The 22,306-nt window shown below is 38.2% G+C and overlaps 1 protein-coding gene across 7 annotated transcripts in view; it reads right to left on the bottom strand.

Moving 5' to 3' along the window:
* Positions 1–652: 652 nt before the first annotated feature.
* The window catches only part of LOC145259169 (uncharacterized), a 167,533-nt gene continuing 145,879 nt past the window's right edge, over positions 653–22,306 (bottom strand). For all 7 annotated transcript variants that reach the window (XM_080116907.1, XM_080116903.1, XM_080116906.1 and 4 more), the window contains 2 exons: positions 9,138–9,265; positions 653–1,709 (listed from right to left, as the gene is read on the bottom strand). In XM_080116907.1, the coding sequence (XP_079973033.1) occupies positions 1,007–1,709; positions 9,138–9,265 (831 nt within the window). In that variant the 3' untranslated portion in view covers positions 653–1,006. The remainder of the gene's footprint in view (positions 1,710–9,137; positions 9,266–22,306) is intronic.

Below are 22,306 nucleotides of genomic sequence, written 5' to 3'. Positions count from 1 at the left end.
GAGTTCTGGAATAAACAGTTGATTTTTTAATGAGTAATTATCATGCCAAAGATTATTATTTTCTTATTAACATTAGAAAAGATTATTTGTTGAGCTTCATTTATCTGTTTTTATTGTTAAAAACAAATTTATATATTTATAGAATTGTTTGGCTACTTCACGTGCACCTTTTTCTTGCTTCGATGTGACATATTTCTTTTATGAATAAAATCATCAATTATTTATTGAAATAAAAAATGCAACAATTGTAAACCAACAAAAATAACCCTTTAAAAATTCTAGAATGTAATTACAGAATTAAATCCACCACAATGCATTTTCATCTCTCCATAAGCAAGTCAGTCATTTTAATCATGTGCTACTTGAAAAAAAAAAGAAATTATTTACTTTGTGGCAATTTGAAATTTGGAAGGAATTTAAGCATTTTAACATTTTTAACTTTAAAATTCTTAGAAAGTTTGAAGTTTTAAAAGCTTTTTACATTCGATAATAGAGATTAAAACAACATTAGTTATAGTTTTATAATAATTTGGTTCAATTAATAATTTAATAACTGGACGAGGTGATAATAATTTTGATAAAAACAAAAAATTTTTTTTAGATTGTTTGGTCTTCATTATTTTAATTATCAAAAATATCATAAAATGTGAAATCAACAATAAAAAGTATTTAATTTTCTTAAAATTTCTCAAGTGTAAAACAACTTCAAAAATTACCCAAATGTTTTATCAGCCACATAAGCGATGAAAACATTTGGTTATGCAATCACTCTCCTAAAATCGATCTGGAAGGAAGACATACAAAATTGAAAAATCGAGGCAGACAAAAAGTCAAAAGAAACATTTTTACAAATATGCTATTCACATGAAATCTACATTGAAAATATTTTGAAATATAAGAATTACTTGTATTTTTGTACAGTAACAAATCTTAAAGTCTATTTCATAGAGAAAAGAGTTCCACACGAGAAAACATGAAATCTGAAGATTTTCAAATTTTTTATAATTCATAACAATTTTGGAAGTTGCTTAAGTTTGTCGATATCAAGAATTCTGTATTCTGTGTCGAGTTCTTCTTCATTTGAAGAATTTTGAATTGGTCTAAAGACATTTTCGAGAGGTGAAGCATCTATCTTTGGAAATGGCTTTGATGCTGGTGTTGACTTAGAGAGAGGCTCAAATCGGTTGCAAGGAATAATAGTTCCGGCTGCTCCTGCAAGAGGTCCTATAATCTGTGGCCTGTCTTTGTTATTGTGACAGGCTAGTGTTGAAGGAGAAAGCCGATTACCAAATATATTGCGATAATGACCATCTTGCTCAGATTCTTGTAATTGAGAAATTTGGTCCGTCGAATCGTGAATGTGTCTCTGGTAATTCTTAGAGTCCGCCTCTATCAGATGATGCTTTTCCATATATTTGCGGGTGGCAAACGTCAGATTGTTGACGCACATGCCGTACTTACTGATATCTGCTCCACTTGTATCTGGGTTATTCCGCATGATCTGCCGAAGGAAGACATTTTGGCAAAACGGTTTCGAACTAGTGGCACCTTGCTTGTGTAGTTTTGCCATCTGCGTCAACTGGTCATCTTTTAGGTATTTCAAAGCAAGAGAATTTATCTCCAAAGATGTTTCGGTATCAGAGTCCAGCAACATCGATGTGTAATTGATTTTAGGGACAAATGTGCAGTCGACCAAATTCAAATCGGATCTAAAAATAAAAAGAAAATTGATTTAAGAATGCAAAAATAATATCTTTGAATTTTTGAGATGAGGATTGATTATTCTTTATTATGGATTCTTCACGTTACTATTCTCATGAATGTTATTTGCACACCATTTCAACCAATGTAATCTCCAATTTTCTTCAGCTGTACCTTGTCAAACTCTAGAATCTTTCTGTTGAACTCTGGGAAGTTTTACAGAATTTTGAACAGAACCCATTAACTAATCTACACTAGGACCCATGGTATAATGGATAAAGTACTTGATAAAATTCAGTTGTAAACTTACACTCTTCTTGAGGTTGAAAAGTCAGTGCAAGCAACACTCAAAATACAATTGTGAATTAAGATCTCTATTCAGTCAGTCAGAATGAGAGCATGCGACCCTTGTAAATTAAATAAAGGGTTCTATTCAAAATTCTGTGCAGATTCCCGAGTTCAACAAGGTACATTGTGAAATGAGAAAATAACATTAAAAAGGTAGTCTGAAAAATCTAAATAATATGAAGAATGGAACTTTAACCCAAAATTTATAAAAAGTTACCAATACGGCAGACAATCTCCTATTATGATTTTAAAAGTCTATTTACTTGTCTCCCCATGAGGGCACAGTTAGACACAAAATGGACTATAATTCCATAATGAAATTCTAAGTATTATACCAACATTTGGTTCTGTAATACATTCAATATTGAAATCGTCTTAGTGACCTTTTATAACTATGTTTCTTAACCTTTTTGGTGATCACAGACTAGTAAAGCTTTAGAGCTCATTAAACAAAATGTTTTAATATAATGATGATTTTGTGACCGTATATTTGTAGAAACCACTCAGAATATTAAAAACGAATGGCCATTACTCTTATTTACTCATCTCCTCACAAAGTTCAACACAAAGTCAGTTTTGAATGTGAAGAAAATCCAGCTTCCCAAAAGTGGATTGAGACAAAAATAAAAATTTCCTCAGTCAAGAAGAATTTCTACTTCATTAACAATGATTCATGATCAGTTCTGATATGAACAATTTATTTAATGTTACTAGCCATACCTGGTTACGTGTTGCTGTGACTCAGTTTGTGTAAATAGACCCCCCCCAAAAAAAAAAGACAAAATTCATTTTTTTAAGGCAAACTGCTTTTTTTTTCAATATAGAAAAATATTTGTAAGTTAATCAATAAAGAAAATAGTTTGTGTATTTATTTATTTGCAGACTATTACCCTCATCTCCTATAGTTGTTGTTTCACGACAATCTGTGAATACATAAGTAAAGACGGAATGGTAAGTAGGTAGATGAATTTTTTTGTTTTTATGATAGCAATTTATTGTAGCGAGCTGCATGATAAAACGAACACATGGGCACAAAAACCCACAAGAGAAATAATCGGAGTGAGAGAAGAGAGAGCGAAAGAAGGAGAGTTGGGAAGAATATATACAGAAGAAGGGAGGGAGGGAAAGAGAGAGGAAATAAAAGCTGTTGTAAAATGTTTTGCTTTTTTTGGCATAAGAAATGTAAAAAACAGGTGAGTGAGCAAAAGGAGATAAAAACTGTTGTAGAAAATGTTGACACCATAAAATGTTTGTTTTTTTCAGCAAAGAAAGAAATGTAAAAAGCAAGCGAAAGCAAGAGAGAGAGAGATAGAAGGAGAGGTGGGAAATAAAAACTGTTGTAGATAATGTTGACGCCGTAAAATTTTTATTTTTTTGGCATAAAAAGAAATATAAAAAGTGAGCAACCAAGCAAGTGAGAGAGAGGAAATAAAAACTGTTGTAGATAATGTTGACGCCGTAAAATTTTTATTTTTTTGGCATAAAAAGAAATATAAAAAGTGAGCAACCAAGCAAGTGAGAGAGAGGAAATAAAAACTGTTGTAGATAATACTGATACTGTGAAATGTTTGTTGTTAAAGATTGTCATAAAGTAAGTTGGGTTTGAAGTTCAGAAGCAAACGTCCCCTCAAGGAAGACGGAGGATCTATTTTGCTGAACAGAGTAACACAATGAGAATGAATAATATCAACTGTGCTCCAACAAACTTAATAAGGGGGGGGGGTCGGCTCCAAACAAGACATGAAGCCACTTGATGAAAAGAGCTAACAAGAATGAAAAATGATCACCACAAAGAAACTTACTGCATCCCAAGATAAATACCCACTCCCTGAACTGTCCAGCTAACAGTAAACATCCCACCTTTTCATTGTAGAGGACCCATGATGCGGGAAAATTTTCTATTCAAATAAATTCTTTCCTTAGACAGCTTGCTTTCTTTTGGAATTCATTCCTCGTTCTGCTCTTCTGACTGTACATTAGGTCATAGTTATGCAGAGATTTAAATGCAATATGAAAAATCATCTTGGTGTACAACCCTTTACTTAGTAGTCCACATATCTCAAGTAGCAACATGCCTTGGTTGGCACAAAAAGTTAAAAGAAACAATATAAAAAACATACACATAAGTATATAAGAAGGCTGTTAGCAATGTAGAATCCCAAGTGTTGAAGTGACGTGACATTTGAACAAAGCATGTCAATTGTCAGAAAAATGACAAAAAATTGCAGTTAAATTTTAGATTTGATTTCTTTCATTTGTTAATAGAATTGCAAATAATGACATGTAGTGATTAAATGGTGATACATGTTGGAGGTCACCATCTATCATCATGCAACGCTGCACATCGTTGCAGTTTTTGCATAAATATAATTTCAATTAAGATTTTCATGCTTTGTAATTTTGCCATGATTCTTTAAATTGATTTATTTTTTTCAAAATATTTGATTGTAAATAAGTTTAATATAAAACACAGTGTGCGGCAAGAATGTTTTCTAATCGCAGCTCGGATTGAAATCTCCTTTGCCATCATGATGAAAAGAACATTTATTGATATAGCAGAAGAGGGGGTACATTTTTCCGAACAAGCTTAGAAATATTAAATCTTACTTGTTTAAAAGTAAAAACAACAAAAAAATATGGCAAGTTGTCATTTGCTGCAATTGCAATTGTTGAGCATTTTCATAAGCAGCTGCAACATTTCACCTCAAAACAAAACCAATGTAATGTGACAGTTTAGCGATGTTTTAAAAGTAAATGTGATATCATTTTGCAATCTTGTTGAAATGAGTCTGATTTTGACAGAATTTGTTTAAAAAAAAATATCTTTCTCTTTACAGGCATAAAAATATAATTCACGAAAAGCTGAAAGGAGTCATTTGTGAACAAGATTACAGCAAGCATTTGTAAGAGAGTTCTCTGAAACAATGCAACGTTGGAGATGAAAGTTTTGGAGTTCTCCGAAAGGTGTCCGACAACAATGCAACGTTGGAGATGACACAAAATCTTCAAAGCAGAAGATTGTCTCTGCATAGCACAACAACGTAGACAACCAATAACACTGGTAGAAAGTCAAGTAAGTTCACATAAAATCTTCTTATGAACTTCTTTGGATTTCACAAGAGTTTTTAGTGAACCTGAAGAACTGACAATTTAAGAACTCAATAGAAGATGGACAGTCAGTTTGAGAGACTGAGAAAGTAACCAGAGTCAGCATCTGATTGAAAAGAGAAATTAAAAAAAAAATTAAGATTTCTATCAAAATTTGACCTCCATTAATAGACAAAAGCATGAAGCTAATTTAAAAATCCCATAAGCACCAGTCAAATTCCTCAACGAAAACATAACTTTTTGTTTTTATTATTGTTACATGCCTATACACCAATAAAAAGTTATTGTTCACAAAGAGATTTTTTTTTTAATTTTTATTTGCCAACAGGATCCAATCCAATGTTCCCAACTAAACTGATAACACCAAAGTTTTGCATATTTTGTAAACATAGTAAAATGATTGATAAAACAGCTAATTAGAATGCAAGTGATTCTCATGGCAGTGATGAATTACCCAGGAGACGACTGAGTGACTTCCACAATATATCAAACTACATTTGGTTTTGTGTAACCCATGGTATGACACGAGTGATCTCTACAGTACATTGGACCATATAAACAGAAAGGAAGATTAATTAATTGTTTTGGTTTGAGATAGACAGTTTTCAAAGGCTTGTGGGAATCTAACCCTTGCTTTGCCAAAAAAAGTTAGTTTTGGAGGAAAAGTAGAAAATTTCATGAACAAACACAGTTTATAAATTACTCTGTGCAGAGATGTATAAGAGGAAAATGAACTTTAAAACGAGTGCTGTTTTTTATGCTAATACTAAGACTGTTAAATACTATTGTTAACATGTATTTCTGATTAAAAACAAAATCTAGACAACTATTACAACTATTATTGAAACAAGATGTCAGCAGATAATACAACATGAAAGAAAACACAATATAGGAGTCCTCAAAATGAATGAATTTTCTTTAACCATAACTAATTATAGAGACAATTATCTCAATAAGAACAATGAATAATTTAAAATAAAAAAAACTGAAGTGAAGAACAGACATATACACAAACGTAATTAGCATAAATTAAAAGAAGAAAAATGAATGTGAAAACACATTAGCTGATTTCATGCATAGCACACACATGGACACAATGTACAACACTTTCAGTTTCAAGACACACATGATTATCGCCCCTGTTGCAGGTTTCAGACGATAAATGGTGATACCAATTTTCTCTTTTTCTTTTTTCCTCTTATTTTTCTTGAGTAGCATACTACTAGCACACGTGTGCCATGCGCTCCAAATGTTTTACACATGCAACCAATTCTATTATGAGATGAACTTTTGTGTACTATCCAACCTTATCAAGGTAGGCCCAAACATTGCAAATCATAAACAAACTCTACAATCGTGAATTACCTTGGTAACAACTTTAAACAAATACTTAATCTCAGATCACACCTGATCACCAACATACACGTCATGCATTTTTCACAAAAGCTATTGTTTATAAAAAATGTATAAATGTTCGTTCTTGTTTAAATAAAGTCTACAATTGTGTGTGTGTGTATGTATATATATATATATATATATATATATATATATATATATCAACTCGGTATCTATTTTCATTAATTTATGGGAACGAATGTACTAGCCTACTGCAACATAACACATGAAACACAAAACATACTCATAGGTAGGTAGGGTATTAGTATATTATATATATATATATATATATATATATATATATGCACACACACATGGAAAATAGAAAGAAAAGGAAAAAAAAGCAAACAAAAAAACGTATACCCCCCCCCAAAAAAAAAAAAAAAAAAAATAGTTCTTCATATTGTAGATAATTATTAATAAAAATAATTTTCAAAGACAATTAACGAAAATTGAGATTTGCAAAAAAGGAAACCGGAGAGTTCTAACTGTAACAAAAGGGAGGTAAATTTTTCTGAAAACTGAAAATCTTTAGCAAATTCAGCAAAATTTTATTTTCACTAATTGTCTTTGAAAACCATTTTCATTAGTAACTAATATTGTGTTTCGTAATTTTTTGATATTTTCATTACTGCAACATGACAATTCAGTATATACGATTGGTTTCTCTTGAAATTCAATATTTCAATTTTTGAATTTCGCTACAATAACCAAGATCAAAGTGTAGTATTTGTTCTTCAGATGCTGCACTTCTATTTCTTGTTCTCTTTCGGTGGAGGAGAAATCCTTCACGACTGAGACAATTTTTATTTTTGTACCTTTTCTCCACGTTAAAAAACGACCCTGGTGTCTAACTCTGTCCCGTGGGGAGGCATAGTAAATAGGTACAATAACCAAGAAACCAAAATCATTTAAATATTTGGAAATAAGAATTATCTAAGGGAGATAATCAAAAACCAAATATGATAATTGCTTCCCTTTCATTGACTAAGAGTCTAAACTCAGACATACAACAATTTTTTTAGGACGTTCTATGTCTCAACTGAAAAAGGTTTGAAGAATGAATTTTCAGATACAATCAGATTTTGATCCTTCAACCAATGAACCAAGAAATGAAAAGTGTTTCTGTTGTAATATTTTTTAAATATAATGCGAGTATGATCACTGAAAGTTGGGTGATCCTACTTATAGATGCTGCCGATAGCAACTGATAAATCAAATTAAGCCACATTCTGCTAGCAACCAATCAGAAATCAGAATCACTCAATAAAAATATTAAACCTTTTTGCATTTCAGCACATAATTTTCAGAATGAGAAGGATCTATTGCAAAAATTACAAAATTAAGAACCTGTACAGAACAGATAGAATTGAAATAGAAATGATCATAATTACTAAGAAACTCTAAGAACCGAGACAAGATTGTATGACACAATGCCATTCATTACATGATGTGCGTTTAGTAAAGTACTATATAAATAAATAACACATACACGTTTTGAGTAGTTGTAATCATTCACTTGATGTAGAAAGGTGTTGCATCTTGTGCACATATATATTATATATATATGTATTTTTTCCTAAAACCTCTGGCCTAGATGGAGGGGAGACTAAAACTTGCTGCTATGGTTTCAAATGATCTAAAATAACAGTAAGGGCAGACTTGATTCCAAATATTTCTCATGTTGTATCGTCTTTCGAATATCTCTAGTATTAAATAATCCCTATACACTGTGAAATTTACTTTATGTATGAAAATCAAAGAGTTTATCTTTTGCAAATTTTACACAAAGGTAATTCATATGTCTGGCAGTGTTCTTAGATATGTTTTGTACAGAAATTCATTCGATAAGTATCGAAAAAAATCTGATCCTAAAAATAATTTTTTCTTATAGATAACAAAGAATTTTTACAAGGGAATTTTTATATGCTATACTAGCAAGGGAGATAATACAATCTTGGTAAATGATTTCTTCTTAAAAAATAAAAATAAAAATAGAGTGTAAGAGCATTTGACTACAGATCAAATGATCCGCTGTTCAAGCTCGGGTGTACATCAGTTTTATTTTATTTTTTTCTTATCAAGGAGTTCAATTTATGATAAAAGAGGTACCATTTAAAATCGCTGCAAATCATTTCTTTGTTTGCATATTCTAAAACTAAACATTAATCAGAAGTGACTTTTCCAGGGCATTCATTCATTGTCAAGTCCAAACATCAGCTGACGTGATATTGTAAACAAAAATAGATAGAATTTGATGAACAACATTATCATTACTATTTTTTTATTTTTGTGAATTACTTAACCGGGCAAATCATTTCTCGTAATATATAATATTCAATAGAGGATTGATTCTATAATAATTAATAATACACACACAATCTGCATAAATTAAAATATCATGTTTAAGCGAATTGTATAACTGGGCAACACCAGGCGTCCAGCTAGTATAATTTAAATTTGTAAACTATAGCATATATATATATATATATATATATATATATATATATATATATATATATATATATATGCTATAGTTTACAATATATATATATATAAGATGATGATGTAGGCATAATATTTACCTGTGAAAAGATTCATCCGAATATAAGAGACTTTGATGAGCAAAGTTATTTCCAATGTGGGTAGAACTTAATTGATTGTCTTGGAAAGGAACATTTTCTTCTCGTTGTAAAAGTTGTTTCACATTGTTCTGAAATCACATTACATATAAAAAAAAAAAAAAGAAATTTAAAATTTAGTAAGAGTCAATAAATCAGCATTTTTTTCATGATCTTTGTAATTTACATTCTTGATTAAGTCATTTAATGCGAAAAGCATTTAATTGTATACAATTTGTTGAAGACAAGTCACTATTTTATGCACCAAAATTGGCAATAAATAGTGGGCTAATACCTTTTGTTGGGTGTATCATTGAAACTAGACACCAGTGCACATGGATAAAACTTACGTCGAGAATGTACACTTTGTATTCCCTTTCCTCCTACCTTTGCATCTTTTTTTATGATCAACTCACGTCAAGGTTTCAAGAACTCATGAATGAAAATTGAATTTTAAATACTCCAGAGTTTCCATAACTGGCGATAAGGATTGACATGTTGAAAAGTCAAATTTAAAATACATCAGTGTTCCACAATAAATGGCAGTGAGGTATTTGAATTAACATGGTATTCAAAGGACCCACCTCAACAATCTTGCCCTTGTGACAAATTATTTAAACGAGTATATAATGTTCCAAAAACACTAGCAACGTAGCATTCAAAGAGTCGGTACCGTAGAACAAGAGGCTAATCGTTTGAAGGATTAAAAAGCAACTTGTGTTGATTGTTAAGAAAAAAAAAATGAGGCTACATGAAAAATAATTTTTTCACACGTTCAAAGCCATATTCATGTTTTTCTCCCTCTTCTTAAAAGAAACAATCAAATAGATTTGCAGAAAAAACAAACAAACAAAGACTAATGCAACAACAACAAAAAAATGAAGAAAGGCTTGTTGACTGGTCAAATATCAGACAGAACAGCAGAAGTAGCAAAAAATGAAGAAAGATTTCAGGATGCAGATTTGCTTACAGTTATATCTCATAGGATTAGCAAATCTCTCGACGGAGACTACCTTTCTAGGGCAATTGCTCTTTACATATCAAAGGCCTTTGATAGAGTATGGCATAAAGATCTCCAGCTACGGTATAGCTGGAAATGTCTTCTCAATTATTAAATCATTTCTCTCTGATAGGTTCATAAGAGTAGTGGTTGATGGGCAGAAATCAGAAGCTCTTAGTATTAATGCTGGAGTCCCTCAGGGGTCCATCCTGGGCCCAACTCTCTTCCTGATCTATATTAATGATCTTCCAAGTCACATCCTTAGATCATTCATAGACATCTATGCTGATGACACACTATGGTAGCACATCTAAGACCGTAAACGACCAAGTTCTCTCTGATTCTCTCTCCTCTGATCTTGAGCACGTGGTACAATGGGGAAAGAGGTGGCTTGTAACTTTTAATGCATCTAAAACCAAGCTTTTATCTTTACATCATCAACGCTCTGATCTCGATCTGGCATCAATTGAAATGAATGGCTCTCGTCTTGGGGAGGCCTCATGTTTTGACAAGCTTCTGGGCATGACCTTTATTCCTGATCTTAAATGGAACGCATACATTAAATCCGTTGCCAAGCTGCTGGAAAAATGGTGGGATCCTTCTATCGATCCAGTAGATATCTCACTGCTGATGCAATTCTCTATCTATATAAGAGCCAGGTACAGGATGGAGTACTGCTGCCACATCTGGGCAGGAGCTGCTAGAAAGGACTTATCCTGCCTTGATAGAGTTCAAATTAGACTTTGTAGCCTTGTGGGGGATGTCCTTTTCTCTTCCCTGCAACCTCTTTCTCACAGAGGAGATGTTGCGAGTTTGTCTCTGCTTTATCGTTATTTTCATGGCAAGTGCTCAGCTGAGCTCCATTCTATGGTCCCGCCTCGCCAAACTTTCACAAGAAACACTCGTCTAGCAGAAAACACTATCACTAATTTCCCCCACTCTTTATCTGTGCCTAAACCTAAACATAGATTCCATGAACAAAGCTTCTTTCTTAGAACTGCACACCTATGGAATTGTCTTCCGTTTTTCTGCTTTCCAGCTGACTACGATATAGTTGTCTTCAAGTCTAACATAAACAAGTTTTTGATGAGCTGTTCCATATAAGTTAACAATTTTACCGAATCTCCATTACTAACGGTTACTATATTGTCTAATTTCTACTGTACACTCTTTAACCCTTATCCTCGAGTGACCTCTTGGCCTTGATAAGTGGTGATGCCTTTGTAAAAAAAAAAAAAGGAACAACAAGAGAAAATGGAAGAAAAGTTTCAAAAACTGAAACAACAACAACAACAAAAACAGATTCTACTTAAACAAGATAACAGACTTATTACTAGCAACTTTTACAAATAAAGCATAAATCACAGAAAATAACATAGCGTTCTCAGAAAACACAGTCTGGAACACTATTGACAATTTCATTTATGCCCCATATGAAGACAACTTTTACCTCATATTTTAGAAAGTATGAGGACCTGTATAACATTGTGCAGACTCTAAAAAGGTCCATTTATTTCTTTGAAAACTGGAATCTGCAGAAAACAAAAAACTTTGCGAATTACATTTTACCACAGAAAAACAGGACTTAATTTTTTCTGAAATCGTAAAACTGTTCAGCCTGGAAACATTGTTATTTCATAAAAAGTAGAAATGCCTTAATTTAACGTAGCAAGATGACTATTTAAGATTTGTATTGAATAGTCAACAAACATTGAGACCATTTTAAACTAGCTGAACTTAGTGCTGACGATTTCAAATGTCTGATATTCATACAAGTATTGGTATAGCAAAAGATTCTGAAATTCAATGAAGAGTTTTAACTAAATTAGAAAATGAACCTGTAGACTGCCAATGAGTGATTAGCATTAAAAAAGATCCAAAAAGCATTAAAGAATTCAGCATCAAGTACATAAGAAAAAGTCAAAACCCTATTCTCCAGAGAAAATTTTTAAAAAAATAGACATTATTCCCCCTGCACACAGAAAGATAATTCACTACAGTCAAAGTAAGTCACCACCAAGTCCATGTTATCGATGCGGAGCCCTGCATTGAGGTAAACACTACTCATACTGCACAAAACCTTGCCTAACTTGTGACAAAATTGGCCATAAAAACTTCCCTTGTAGAGGAAAAAACAAAATTAAAAGTCGGGTATGGACAATAGAATCAACGAAAAAGATAAAGACATACGTAAATGTGTGCTAGTGAAAATATTTAATAAAAACATGAAGTTTCAGTTAGATTTTGGATCAGACTTATTAATCATTAATCTGCATACATGGAAAAGATTAAATAAACCTTCCATGCTGAAGTCTTACAAAAAAGCCAGAAAAGTGACTGGGTTGAAAATAAATTTTGAAGCTTAATTAATCAGTTACATTTAATAGTACAACAAAGAAATTAAAAAAATCTTTTTGGAACAGACTGGATGCAACAATTCAATTTGTGGAATTTGCCTATAAATGTTTTATAAAAAAGTAGATACTTTAACAACAGAAGAAAAAATCTCAAGTTAGAATCAAAAGAAAGTTTCTCTGAACTTTTCTCAGCCAGTCTGGGAAAATGAACAAAAATATCAGCCAGATTCAAACTAAAAAAATAACATGCAACCAGTATTCAAAAAGAAAAAAAAAAGTACTGTTCACTTCATTGGAGAAGATTAACGAGGAGCTTGAAAGACTTGTAAAAACCAGCATCGTATTGAAAGTTGAATTAAGTGAATGGGCAGCCCCTACCATCTATATCAAAAAGTCAAAAGAAATCAGCGTTTGCACCAACTTCTCCACAAAAGACTACCATTACCAACTTCCGAAGAAGTTTTTACAAAGCTAAGTGGAGGAAAGTTGATCTGAGTGACGCATACCTTCAAATTCTAGTCAAGGAAAATAGCCTGAAGTTGCTTTGTAGGGTTATTCAATTTCAAAAGGTTAGCTTTTGGAGTCAAGGTTACACCCAGCAGTTTTCAATTATGGATACTATGTTGGGTAGACTTAATTTTATGATAGCATACGTGGATGACATTATCATAATAAGTGAGACAAGTGAACAACATAGAGAACATGTTGACAAGGTATTCTCTTGAATACAGGATTTTAGTTTTAACATCAAAGAAAGAAAGTGTGATTTCTCCATGGAAGAAATAAAATATTCGGGACACATCATCAACAAAAACAGTAGAAGACCAGATCCAGAAAGGGTTACAGCTATAAAGGATATGCCAGTTCCAAAAAATTTATTACTGACTTACAAAGTCTTTTGGGTTCCAAAACTATTACCAGACATTCATTCCCAATATATACAACCTATGAGTCCCACTGAACGAGTTACTAAAAATGGACAGTGTGGAAATGGACACTTGAATGTCAGATGGTATTTGATAAAAAAAAAAGAAAGTCAGATGTATTCCTCATGCATTATAACTCAAAAATATCATAGTCGCTAGCGATGGAAGCTCATACGGAATAAGGGCTTGTATCTTACATAAAATGTCGGATGGAAGTGAAAAACCAATTGCATACAGGTCAAGATCTCTGCTTCTGTCAGGAAAGCACTATTAACAGATTGAGAAAAAAGCTCTTGCTATTATTTTCGCAGTTACAAAGTTCAACCAATATCTACACGGACAATTCTTTATACTGCAGAGGCTGACCATAAATCTCTATTGACTATTTTTGGGTTGAAGAAAAGGTTACCCATCTATACAACAGACAGACTGCTGAGGTTAGGCATTATTCTACTGAATTACAATTTCAATTTAGAGTAATTCTCCTACAAACAGATCACATATGCGGATGGACTTTCAAAGTTGGTCCCAAGACAGTATCTTATACTCGGTAATTGCTTCCTTACAAAATAGTGAAATTAAAACCATGGTGTGCAATACTATCAAAAACCTTCCAGTCACATTAAATTAAATAGGAAGCACAAAAAGATGAATTTATTAGTGATGCAAAACAGAAAATCACAAATAGAGACCAGTGAATACAGGAAAGTTTTCTTTGTGTGATGACCTTTAATGAGTTGGTCATCATATTAAAAGTATTACAAAAAAGATAATGAAAGATTTTCATATGGGTCAGCCAGTAATAAACAGAATGAAGAGTCTAATGCATAATTACATATACTAGCCAATGATGGAAAAAAAAAACATCAAAAGCATAGTTAACTCATGCAAGGGTTGTGCTTTGATAGCAAAGGCAACCACAATCACTTTTAAACTATGGCATAAAACACACCAACTGTAGTTTAGAATTCATATAGATTTCACAGCGCAACTGGAGGATTAGTATTACCTAATTGTGGTGGACAGCTACACAAAATGCCCAGAAGTGTTCGGATGTAACAGACCCACTACAGGAGTAGTTATTAATTTTCCTTCATGAATTATTTGCCCGGTTTGAAGTTGTCAACTGCTTAGTGACAATGGAACTCAATTGATGTCCACGGACTTCGATGAGTTCTGTGAGATTTTTCAAATTAATCATGTCACAACCCCAATACCACCTGCGATCAAACAGGTAAGCGAAACGTTTTGTCAACACATTGAAACGAGCACTCAAGAATGCATGCGACACACCTACAGAAATGGCACTGCAACAGTTTTCACAGATCTATAAGATCACACCTAATCCTAACATACCATCAGCATTATCCCTAGCGGAGACTATGTTTCAGTAAAAGATAAGACCTGTATTTTAAAAAACTGTTTCCAAAGCAAACAAAATTAAGGACTTCTATATGCCTAAGAAACGCTATGGTCGAGGAGAAAATCTTTTTTTTTTTTTTTTTTTTTAATTATTTTTATTACATTTTCACCCCAAACAAGGCACATTGCCACTTTGGTGTAGGGGGCTATTATCAGGGGCAACAACTACTGGGACATTATGTTGGGATTTGGGCAGCAAGATATCGGTTCACGTCACACTTGAACTTCTGTATGTCAGTACAGTTGGGGAAGCAGGGACCTGGAATGGAATTCCAGAGTCTAGCAGTTCTGGGGAAGAAACTACTGGAGTAGAAAGATCTTTTACATCTAGGGATCTCTGTGTGGGGGTGGGATTTAGCTGCCTGTCGGGTTTGTCGAGGGTGTCTATGTCGTGGGGGCACAAGTGTCTGCAGTTCGCCAAAGCATTCGCAATTAAGCGAGGCAGAGGGATGCAACATTTCGTCGATGGGACAGAGGCTGAAGCTTAGATGACAGTTCAGGGCCTATCAGATTGGCGACTCTCTTTTGAACCTTGTCTAGGAGCGAGAGACTAGTTGCAAATGCACCAGCCCAAATGTGAGAGCAATACTCCATACATGGGTGAATGGTGGCCTTATAGAGGTACAGGATACTTTCGGGTGTTAGTAGTTTTCTAGCACGGTAGAGAGAGCCTACCTTCTTCGCCACGGCCCTGGCAATGCCTTCAATGTAATTGCTCCAATTCATGTTTCCTGTGAACGTTAGGCCAAGCAGTTTGAAAGATTTACTCTCAGATAAAGAGTCACTGGCCATTGCTATTGGTGGCGGAGAAGGTTTCTTGTAATTATTGAAGGAAACCAGTTTACTCTTGGCAGCATTGAATGTGACCATCCATTTTTGTTCCCATTCCACTACAAATTGGAGGTCATCCTCTAGTGTTTTTGCCATTTCTTTAGATATGTGTTCATTTGTTTTCCTGCCATGCCTGTTCTAGAGTGTGGCGTCATCAGCATATATACCCATCTCACAGGCAATTTTGTCAGGGAGGTAATTAATGAATATTAGGAATATTAGAGGCCCAAGAATAGACCCCTGAGGCACTCCCGCATTTATATCATATTGTTTAGATGTACGACCATCGAGGACAACCTGGATTATAACGTTACTTCTAGCTTCTATATACTTCTGTCTGTTTGAACTGGACTTATGTCGGTTAAATCTGCGGTATGCATGCTGCCTTTGAGCAATGGCAGTTGCGCAAGTAGAAGTAAACCATTGGGGAGAGTGGAGCTTGCTATAGAATTTCCGCATGGGAACATGTGCTTCAATTGCTGTTTTGAACCATTCAGTGGTTTCATTTAGGCACTGTTCAGCAGGAAGAGAAAAAAATATTTCCCCATGGGGCATCTCTGATAAGATCTGATGGCTGCCCAGTCAGCCTTTTTATAATATCTCGTTGTTTTGAGCACTGGCTCTTCAGTTTTGGGTCTAGAGTTTAGGGTGATTTCGACCATTATCACTGCATTTGTCATACAATCATTGGGAACTGTGGTCAGAAACAGATCTAGAAGTGATGCGTGTTATTCTTGCTGGTCAGGGAAACGAGTTGGAAACGTAACCATTTGTGATAGGGAGTGGGATATAGCAAAGCTATGTGTTGTGCTGCCCGCTGCATCTGTGTAAGTAGAGAATCCAAGCCAGTTTTTGTGGTGAACCAAATACATGTACTTGTGCGCTAGTGTCGAGGGAGAGTGCTGTGTCTATGCTGTCAGAGACTTTGTTTATTATGGTGCAGTCCTGGGTCGAGGGAGAGCGGTAGAGAAAATAAAAGTAGCTAATGTTATGTTGTATGTTTAGTCTGAAGCACATAAAGGCTTGATCGTCCGATTCTAGGTTTGTTTCTCTAGTCAAGGGGAGGGTGTTATGAATTGTAAGAGTATCTTGTGTAGGAGACGGTGAGACTCGTCGTGGGCGACGAAGTGTTTCACTGAAGAACCACGGCAACACACAGCAAACCAACAAACAATGACAGCCACGGCGCGAAGGCAACTAACAAAGCTCAGCTGACTGCACGAATAGAAACGGAACCCAACGGTCACTGTACTGATCGCCACAAACGTCAGAACCCGACTGCCTCGCACCTCCAATGGACCGATTTTTATTACTCAAGATGGCCTAGCTAATTTGCATCCCGGCGAGATCTCGCATGATCCTGCGAGATTCCGTCTCTAATAAAAGCAGGCAGGCGCCATCTTGAAACTCTTTCTTCTGCTGCCCCGACCACAGGATCAGCCACCACCCCACACGCCAGGCACACACGGACCCTCTTGCGCCGAGGGCTACGGTTAGTCTCACACTCCCCCTGGTCTCCAGATCACATACGTGACACGGCGGACGTGGCCGTTTGATTCGAGCACTCCTGCGGAGGGGTATTGCCGGGACTTCCTCATCGGAGCTCTCAGAAGTGGCATCGGAAGCATCAGCATCAGCATTAGAGCTCGCAGTTGAGTCATCAGGTCCATGGGGCACAGGTTGGATCCATCGCTCATCGTCGGATGACTCGCTCCTTCCACTGCTCGCAGTTGAGTCACCAGGTTCGTGGGGCACGGGTTGGATCCATCGCTCATCATCGGATGACTCGCTACTTCCACTGCTTGCCGATTGGTCAGCGCTTAGAGCGGGCCGGACATCCCTTACGTGGCGCGGAGTATCATCGACTAGTATGGCCTGTTCACTGATGACGCCGGTGACCCGCCCCCTCCAAAAGCTGCTGGTGCACCGGCCGCCGGGTGGCTTCACCCAGACGGTGTCTCTCACTTGGTACGTCCCCTGGGGTTCTCGTTGGTCGGGTAGACACACTTCAACGTCCTTGACGCGCACGTGGTAGTGATGAATCGCATCAGCGGGCGCACTGCCGCCAGTCACGGTGTCCTTAGGCGTTGTGTTGTATCTGTAAACCGCCTCCGCGATCGTACACTTCTTCCTGGCCGCGATCCTCTTCACGGTTCGGTGGCATCGCTCCGCTATGCCGTTGCCGCTCGGCACATACGCGCATCGGTGTCGAAGGCGGATCCCCCAGTTGTCCATAAAATGCCTAAATTCCCTGCTGCAGAACGCCGTGTCGTTATCCGTGAGGATCTCCTCAGGCGGCCCCCTTTCGTAGAATATGGATTCCAATTCGTGGATGACACTGGTGGAATCCTGCCTTGCCAATTGGCGCCAAATCGCGAACCTCGTTGGCCCGCAGTCTATCAGCGTGAGGAAGTGTTGGCTGCCGTAGTGGGTTATATCCATACCCAACCGACTCCAAGTCGCGTCCACTCCCAGCTGTCCTTTCCGCCATCTGGCTGGGGCGGGGTCGATGGACTGGCACGTTTGGCACTCCCTGACCACTGCTCTTACTGCGCTTTTTGGTATTGATGGTCTAGCCAACTTCACAAAGTAGTAGGTCCGTTGCACTCCGGGGTGCCCACTGTCGTGATGTATCTTCCTGATTTCGTCCTCCTCGACGGAGGCAGCACACAGAGGCAATGGCTTAGCTTCTTTCTTCATAGCCTCATACCATCTCCGTGGTACCCGAGTGAGCCTGTCGGCGAGGTTGTAGTCCGAGGTGACGAGCACTACGTCTACGGACAGGTTGTACTCCGTCACCAGTTTTTTCACAGTCTCGAGCCTCCGTCTTATCAGCATTTCGCTGGCTGCCTTGGTGCGTGCCCTGGCCTTGCTCGTGAGTGTGTCCGACACCCAGTGGTGCACGCAAAGTGAGTCAGTGTGCACACGCAGTTTCTTCACTTCCCATTGAAGTGCCAGGTTAATGCCCTTTATTACAGCGTCGAGTTCTGCCAGGTTGATATGGGCAGCATCATTCGCCGGTTGCAGCCAGCAGGCATCCTCAACTACGGCCCCATCTTTCTCCAAAACTACACCGATCGCTAGAGAACTTGCGTCCACCCACACGCTCAGTTCGTCTCCCTGCACGCACCAGTCCCCTGTGGCGGGGTCATTCTTTTTCACACTAGCGACGGTCTCCTTTAACATTCGAACCAATAGTTATCTCATCGTCCCAGCCTTTGCTGACCGCATTTGCCCTCCTTTTTATGACGCCTGTCGCTGCCCGAACCCATCCGCATACTGGAAGGTGCCCCACAAGTTTCCCGCACAGGGAGAACACGGCACGTCTTGTGTAAACGTCGGGTACGTCGGGAACTGCGGTTCCACGCCTCCACTTCAGGATCCCTCGCTCCTCTTGAACGCTCAAGCCCAATACGCGGGCACCATCCTCAAGCCGCTCAGAGTCCTTGCAGTTTAGACCAAACTCGGCAAGTTTGGATCTTACGCGCAAAGATGACACGATATCTTCGTTCACGTATATATCGTCAATATACGCCGATGTTCCCTTTCTTGTGACAACACGGCATTGACGATAGCCTTCATTATCTGGGGTGCTACGTTTAGCCCAAATCCAAGTCGCGTAAGACAGTATCTCTTCCCGGAAAACATCACTGTCTGGAAAGGCCACATCGCCTTGCCGATCCGGACCTGCAAGTATGCTTTTCTCAAGTCCAGTAGGGACACATTGGACCCCTGCCGGCGCCACTCTCGCAGCTTGCTGGCACAGACGTCAGCGTCCGCTGTGAACGCATCAACGTGCGCATTCAACTCACGGTAGTCCATTACCGGCCTCACCTTTGACTTGTTAGGTTGGGCAACTGCCATCAGCGGTATCAGGCCCTTGGGGGGTCCAAGTTTGTCGTAGGGGTATGGAATCAGCCAACCGTTCTTAATCCATTCACGGAGCTCGCTTTCGTATGCAGGCCTTATCTGGTCGGGCATACGGTACTCTGCCACTTTGTTTTGTAGTTTGGCCGGTTCCTTGTCTTCTGACCACCTCCAAGTGGCGGTCCACGCCTTCTTTTGGTCGTCGAATTCCGCACTGAAGTCCGGCTGGTCGACTCTTAGTGCTGCGCACACCGGGGGCCTATCCTGAAACTCTACAACGCCAGCGCACGTTATGCGCACGCCGCCCAGGGCTTTGATGGCATCGTAGCCTAGCAACAGGTCGAAACTCAGCGGCTTTTCGCGTGTCACCAGCGCTTCGACGTTGGCCGAGTTCCCAGTTCTTGTGCGAATGTGTACCACACCCACGCCGCAACACATTCGTATTTTTCCAGTGATGGTAGTTATCCTGACATTCTTCTTTTTCCACGCCCGACAGAAGTCCGCACACACTATGGTGCGGGAGCAACCGGAATCAAGGAGGGCTGAACATAACGTGTCATTAACTCGGACCTGAATGACAGGGAGCGCCTTGTTTATTTTCTGTTCGGGGAAGAGGTCGGCACTGGCACCTTGTCCCCGTCCCCGTTTCCCGCACAGTCTCGGGCCATGTGCCCAGTCTTGTTACAGCGGTAGCAGCGAACAGCCGTCGACCGCCTTCTACAATTTCTTGCCATGTGGCCCCGCCCGTTGCATCTGTAGCAGATGACATCACCTTGCGGGCTGGGTCCCTGAGACGGTCCTTCGCCACTTGGTGGGGCCTGTGCGACGGTGACTACCGGTTCCTGCACCGTCGAGTCATCCTTCATTATTGTCCTGGCTCTGTCCACTAGGTCACTCAGCGGTAGTGAGGACATGGTAGAGGTTGCTCGCAGGAGCTGCTTTGCTCCAGCGGGGAGTCCTGACAGGAATTTGTAGGCTAGGGCCCTCTCGGGAAGACCGCCGAACAACACCGTCAGCTTCTTAAGTTCGGCGAGATACACGTCCACAGTTTCGCCCAAGCGTATAGACCTCGTCTCAAACTGCTCCCATGCAGTGGCGGGGTCAGTGGCGAACGCCCTGTACAACGCCGCCTTGATACTCGAGTAGTCACACTTCTCCTCAGCGCTGAGTTGCTGATATACAGCGAAGGCCCCGCCGGTCAGCCGCAGAGGAATCACGCGCTCGACATTTTTCACGCCGGACAACTGACAATGTAACTCGACCTTCTCAACCCAGCTGAGTACCTGGTCGGATCCGTCGAATTCCGGTATCAACTTTAGATCGAACCTATCCGCCATTGAAGAAAAGAAAACCAAGTTCGGAGTGGGGAGGCCGAAATATCTTGTAAGAGTATCTTGTGTAGGAGACGGTGAGACTCGTCGTGGGCGACGAAGCGTTTCACTGAAGAACCACGGCAACACACAGCAAACCAACAAACAATGACAGCCACGGCGCGAAGGCAACTAACAAAGCTCAGCTGACTGCACGAATAGAAACGGAACCCAACGGTCACTGTACTGATCGCCACAAACGTCAGAACCCGACTGCCTCGCACCTCCAATGGACCGATTTTTATTACTCAAGATGGCCTAGCTAATTTGCATCCCGGCGAGATCTCACACGATCCTGCGAGATTCCGTCTTTAATAAAAGCAGGCAGGCGCCATCTTGAAACTCTTTCTTCCGCTGCCCCGACCACAGGATCAGCCACCACCCCACACGCCAGGCACACACGGACCCTCTTGCGCCGAGGGCTACGGTTAGTCTCACATGAATGTAGACTCCAAGTCCGTGCATATGTCTGTCAGAGTCCTTACAGCAGAGTGGGAGATAGCCAGGCATGTTAAAGTAGTTAGAGGGGATGGAGAAGTGTAGGTTAGTCTCACTTAGTGCTAAGATATCCGGGGTATTTGTTAGGAGAAATGCTTCAACATCAGCTAAATTAGTTCTAAGCCCATGGATGTTCGTGAATGCAAGCCTCAAGGGAGGAGGCAAGTTGGATTTGTTTGTCCCTAGGCCTGATTTAAGCTTATTTTTTGATTGTACTGTCATCATATTTTTAAAGAGTTTCAGTTAGATAAGGGGGAGCTGAACAAGAGGTTATGCAGGGTATCAGACATGCAACACAAGTTGACCATCAGCTGACCTTTCTAAGTAAGGTAAGGTAAGTTTTTGTTTAATGGCACATCAACCCTATAGGTCATTTCATGCCATGAAATGTGAAGTATTCTTCATTGAGTCTCTAGGTGATAAATTGTTTTTAATTAAGACTTAGTATTTCTAAGTCTTTTTCCAGGGTTTTTTTCCTTTCAAGTTTAATTTTTCTTAGAAAATCTAATATTTTATAAGGTTTTCCAAATATTGCTTGAAGATTTTGTTCTTTGAAATAGTTCACACATATTTTCATATTTTTTGCATTCCATTAATGTGTTTAATGGTTAGTGGATGTTGACAGGTTCTACATTAGGGGATATCTTCTGCTTTCAGAAGGTATTCATGAGTTAGTCTTGAATGACCAATTCAAATTCTGGTAAATATAGTGTCTAATTTTCGTATTGGTATTATGGTCCTATCTTGTCCAACATTCGGTTGTATTTCTCTAAGTTTGTTGTTTAGTTGTTCATTCCATAGTTTTTGCCATTTGGTTTTTATGTACGAGTTTATTTTGTTTTTCCTATCTGTGTATGGTATT

This window comes from Euprymna scolopes, chromosome 34 (assembly GCF_053919585.1).
Source record: "Euprymna scolopes isolate OS-2025 chromosome 34, ASM5391958v1, whole genome shotgun sequence".
In the NCBI taxonomy this organism is placed as follows: Eukaryota; Metazoa; Mollusca; class Cephalopoda; order Sepiida; family Sepiolidae; genus Euprymna; species Euprymna scolopes.
This window is presented reverse-complemented; position numbering and strand designations above follow the sequence as displayed.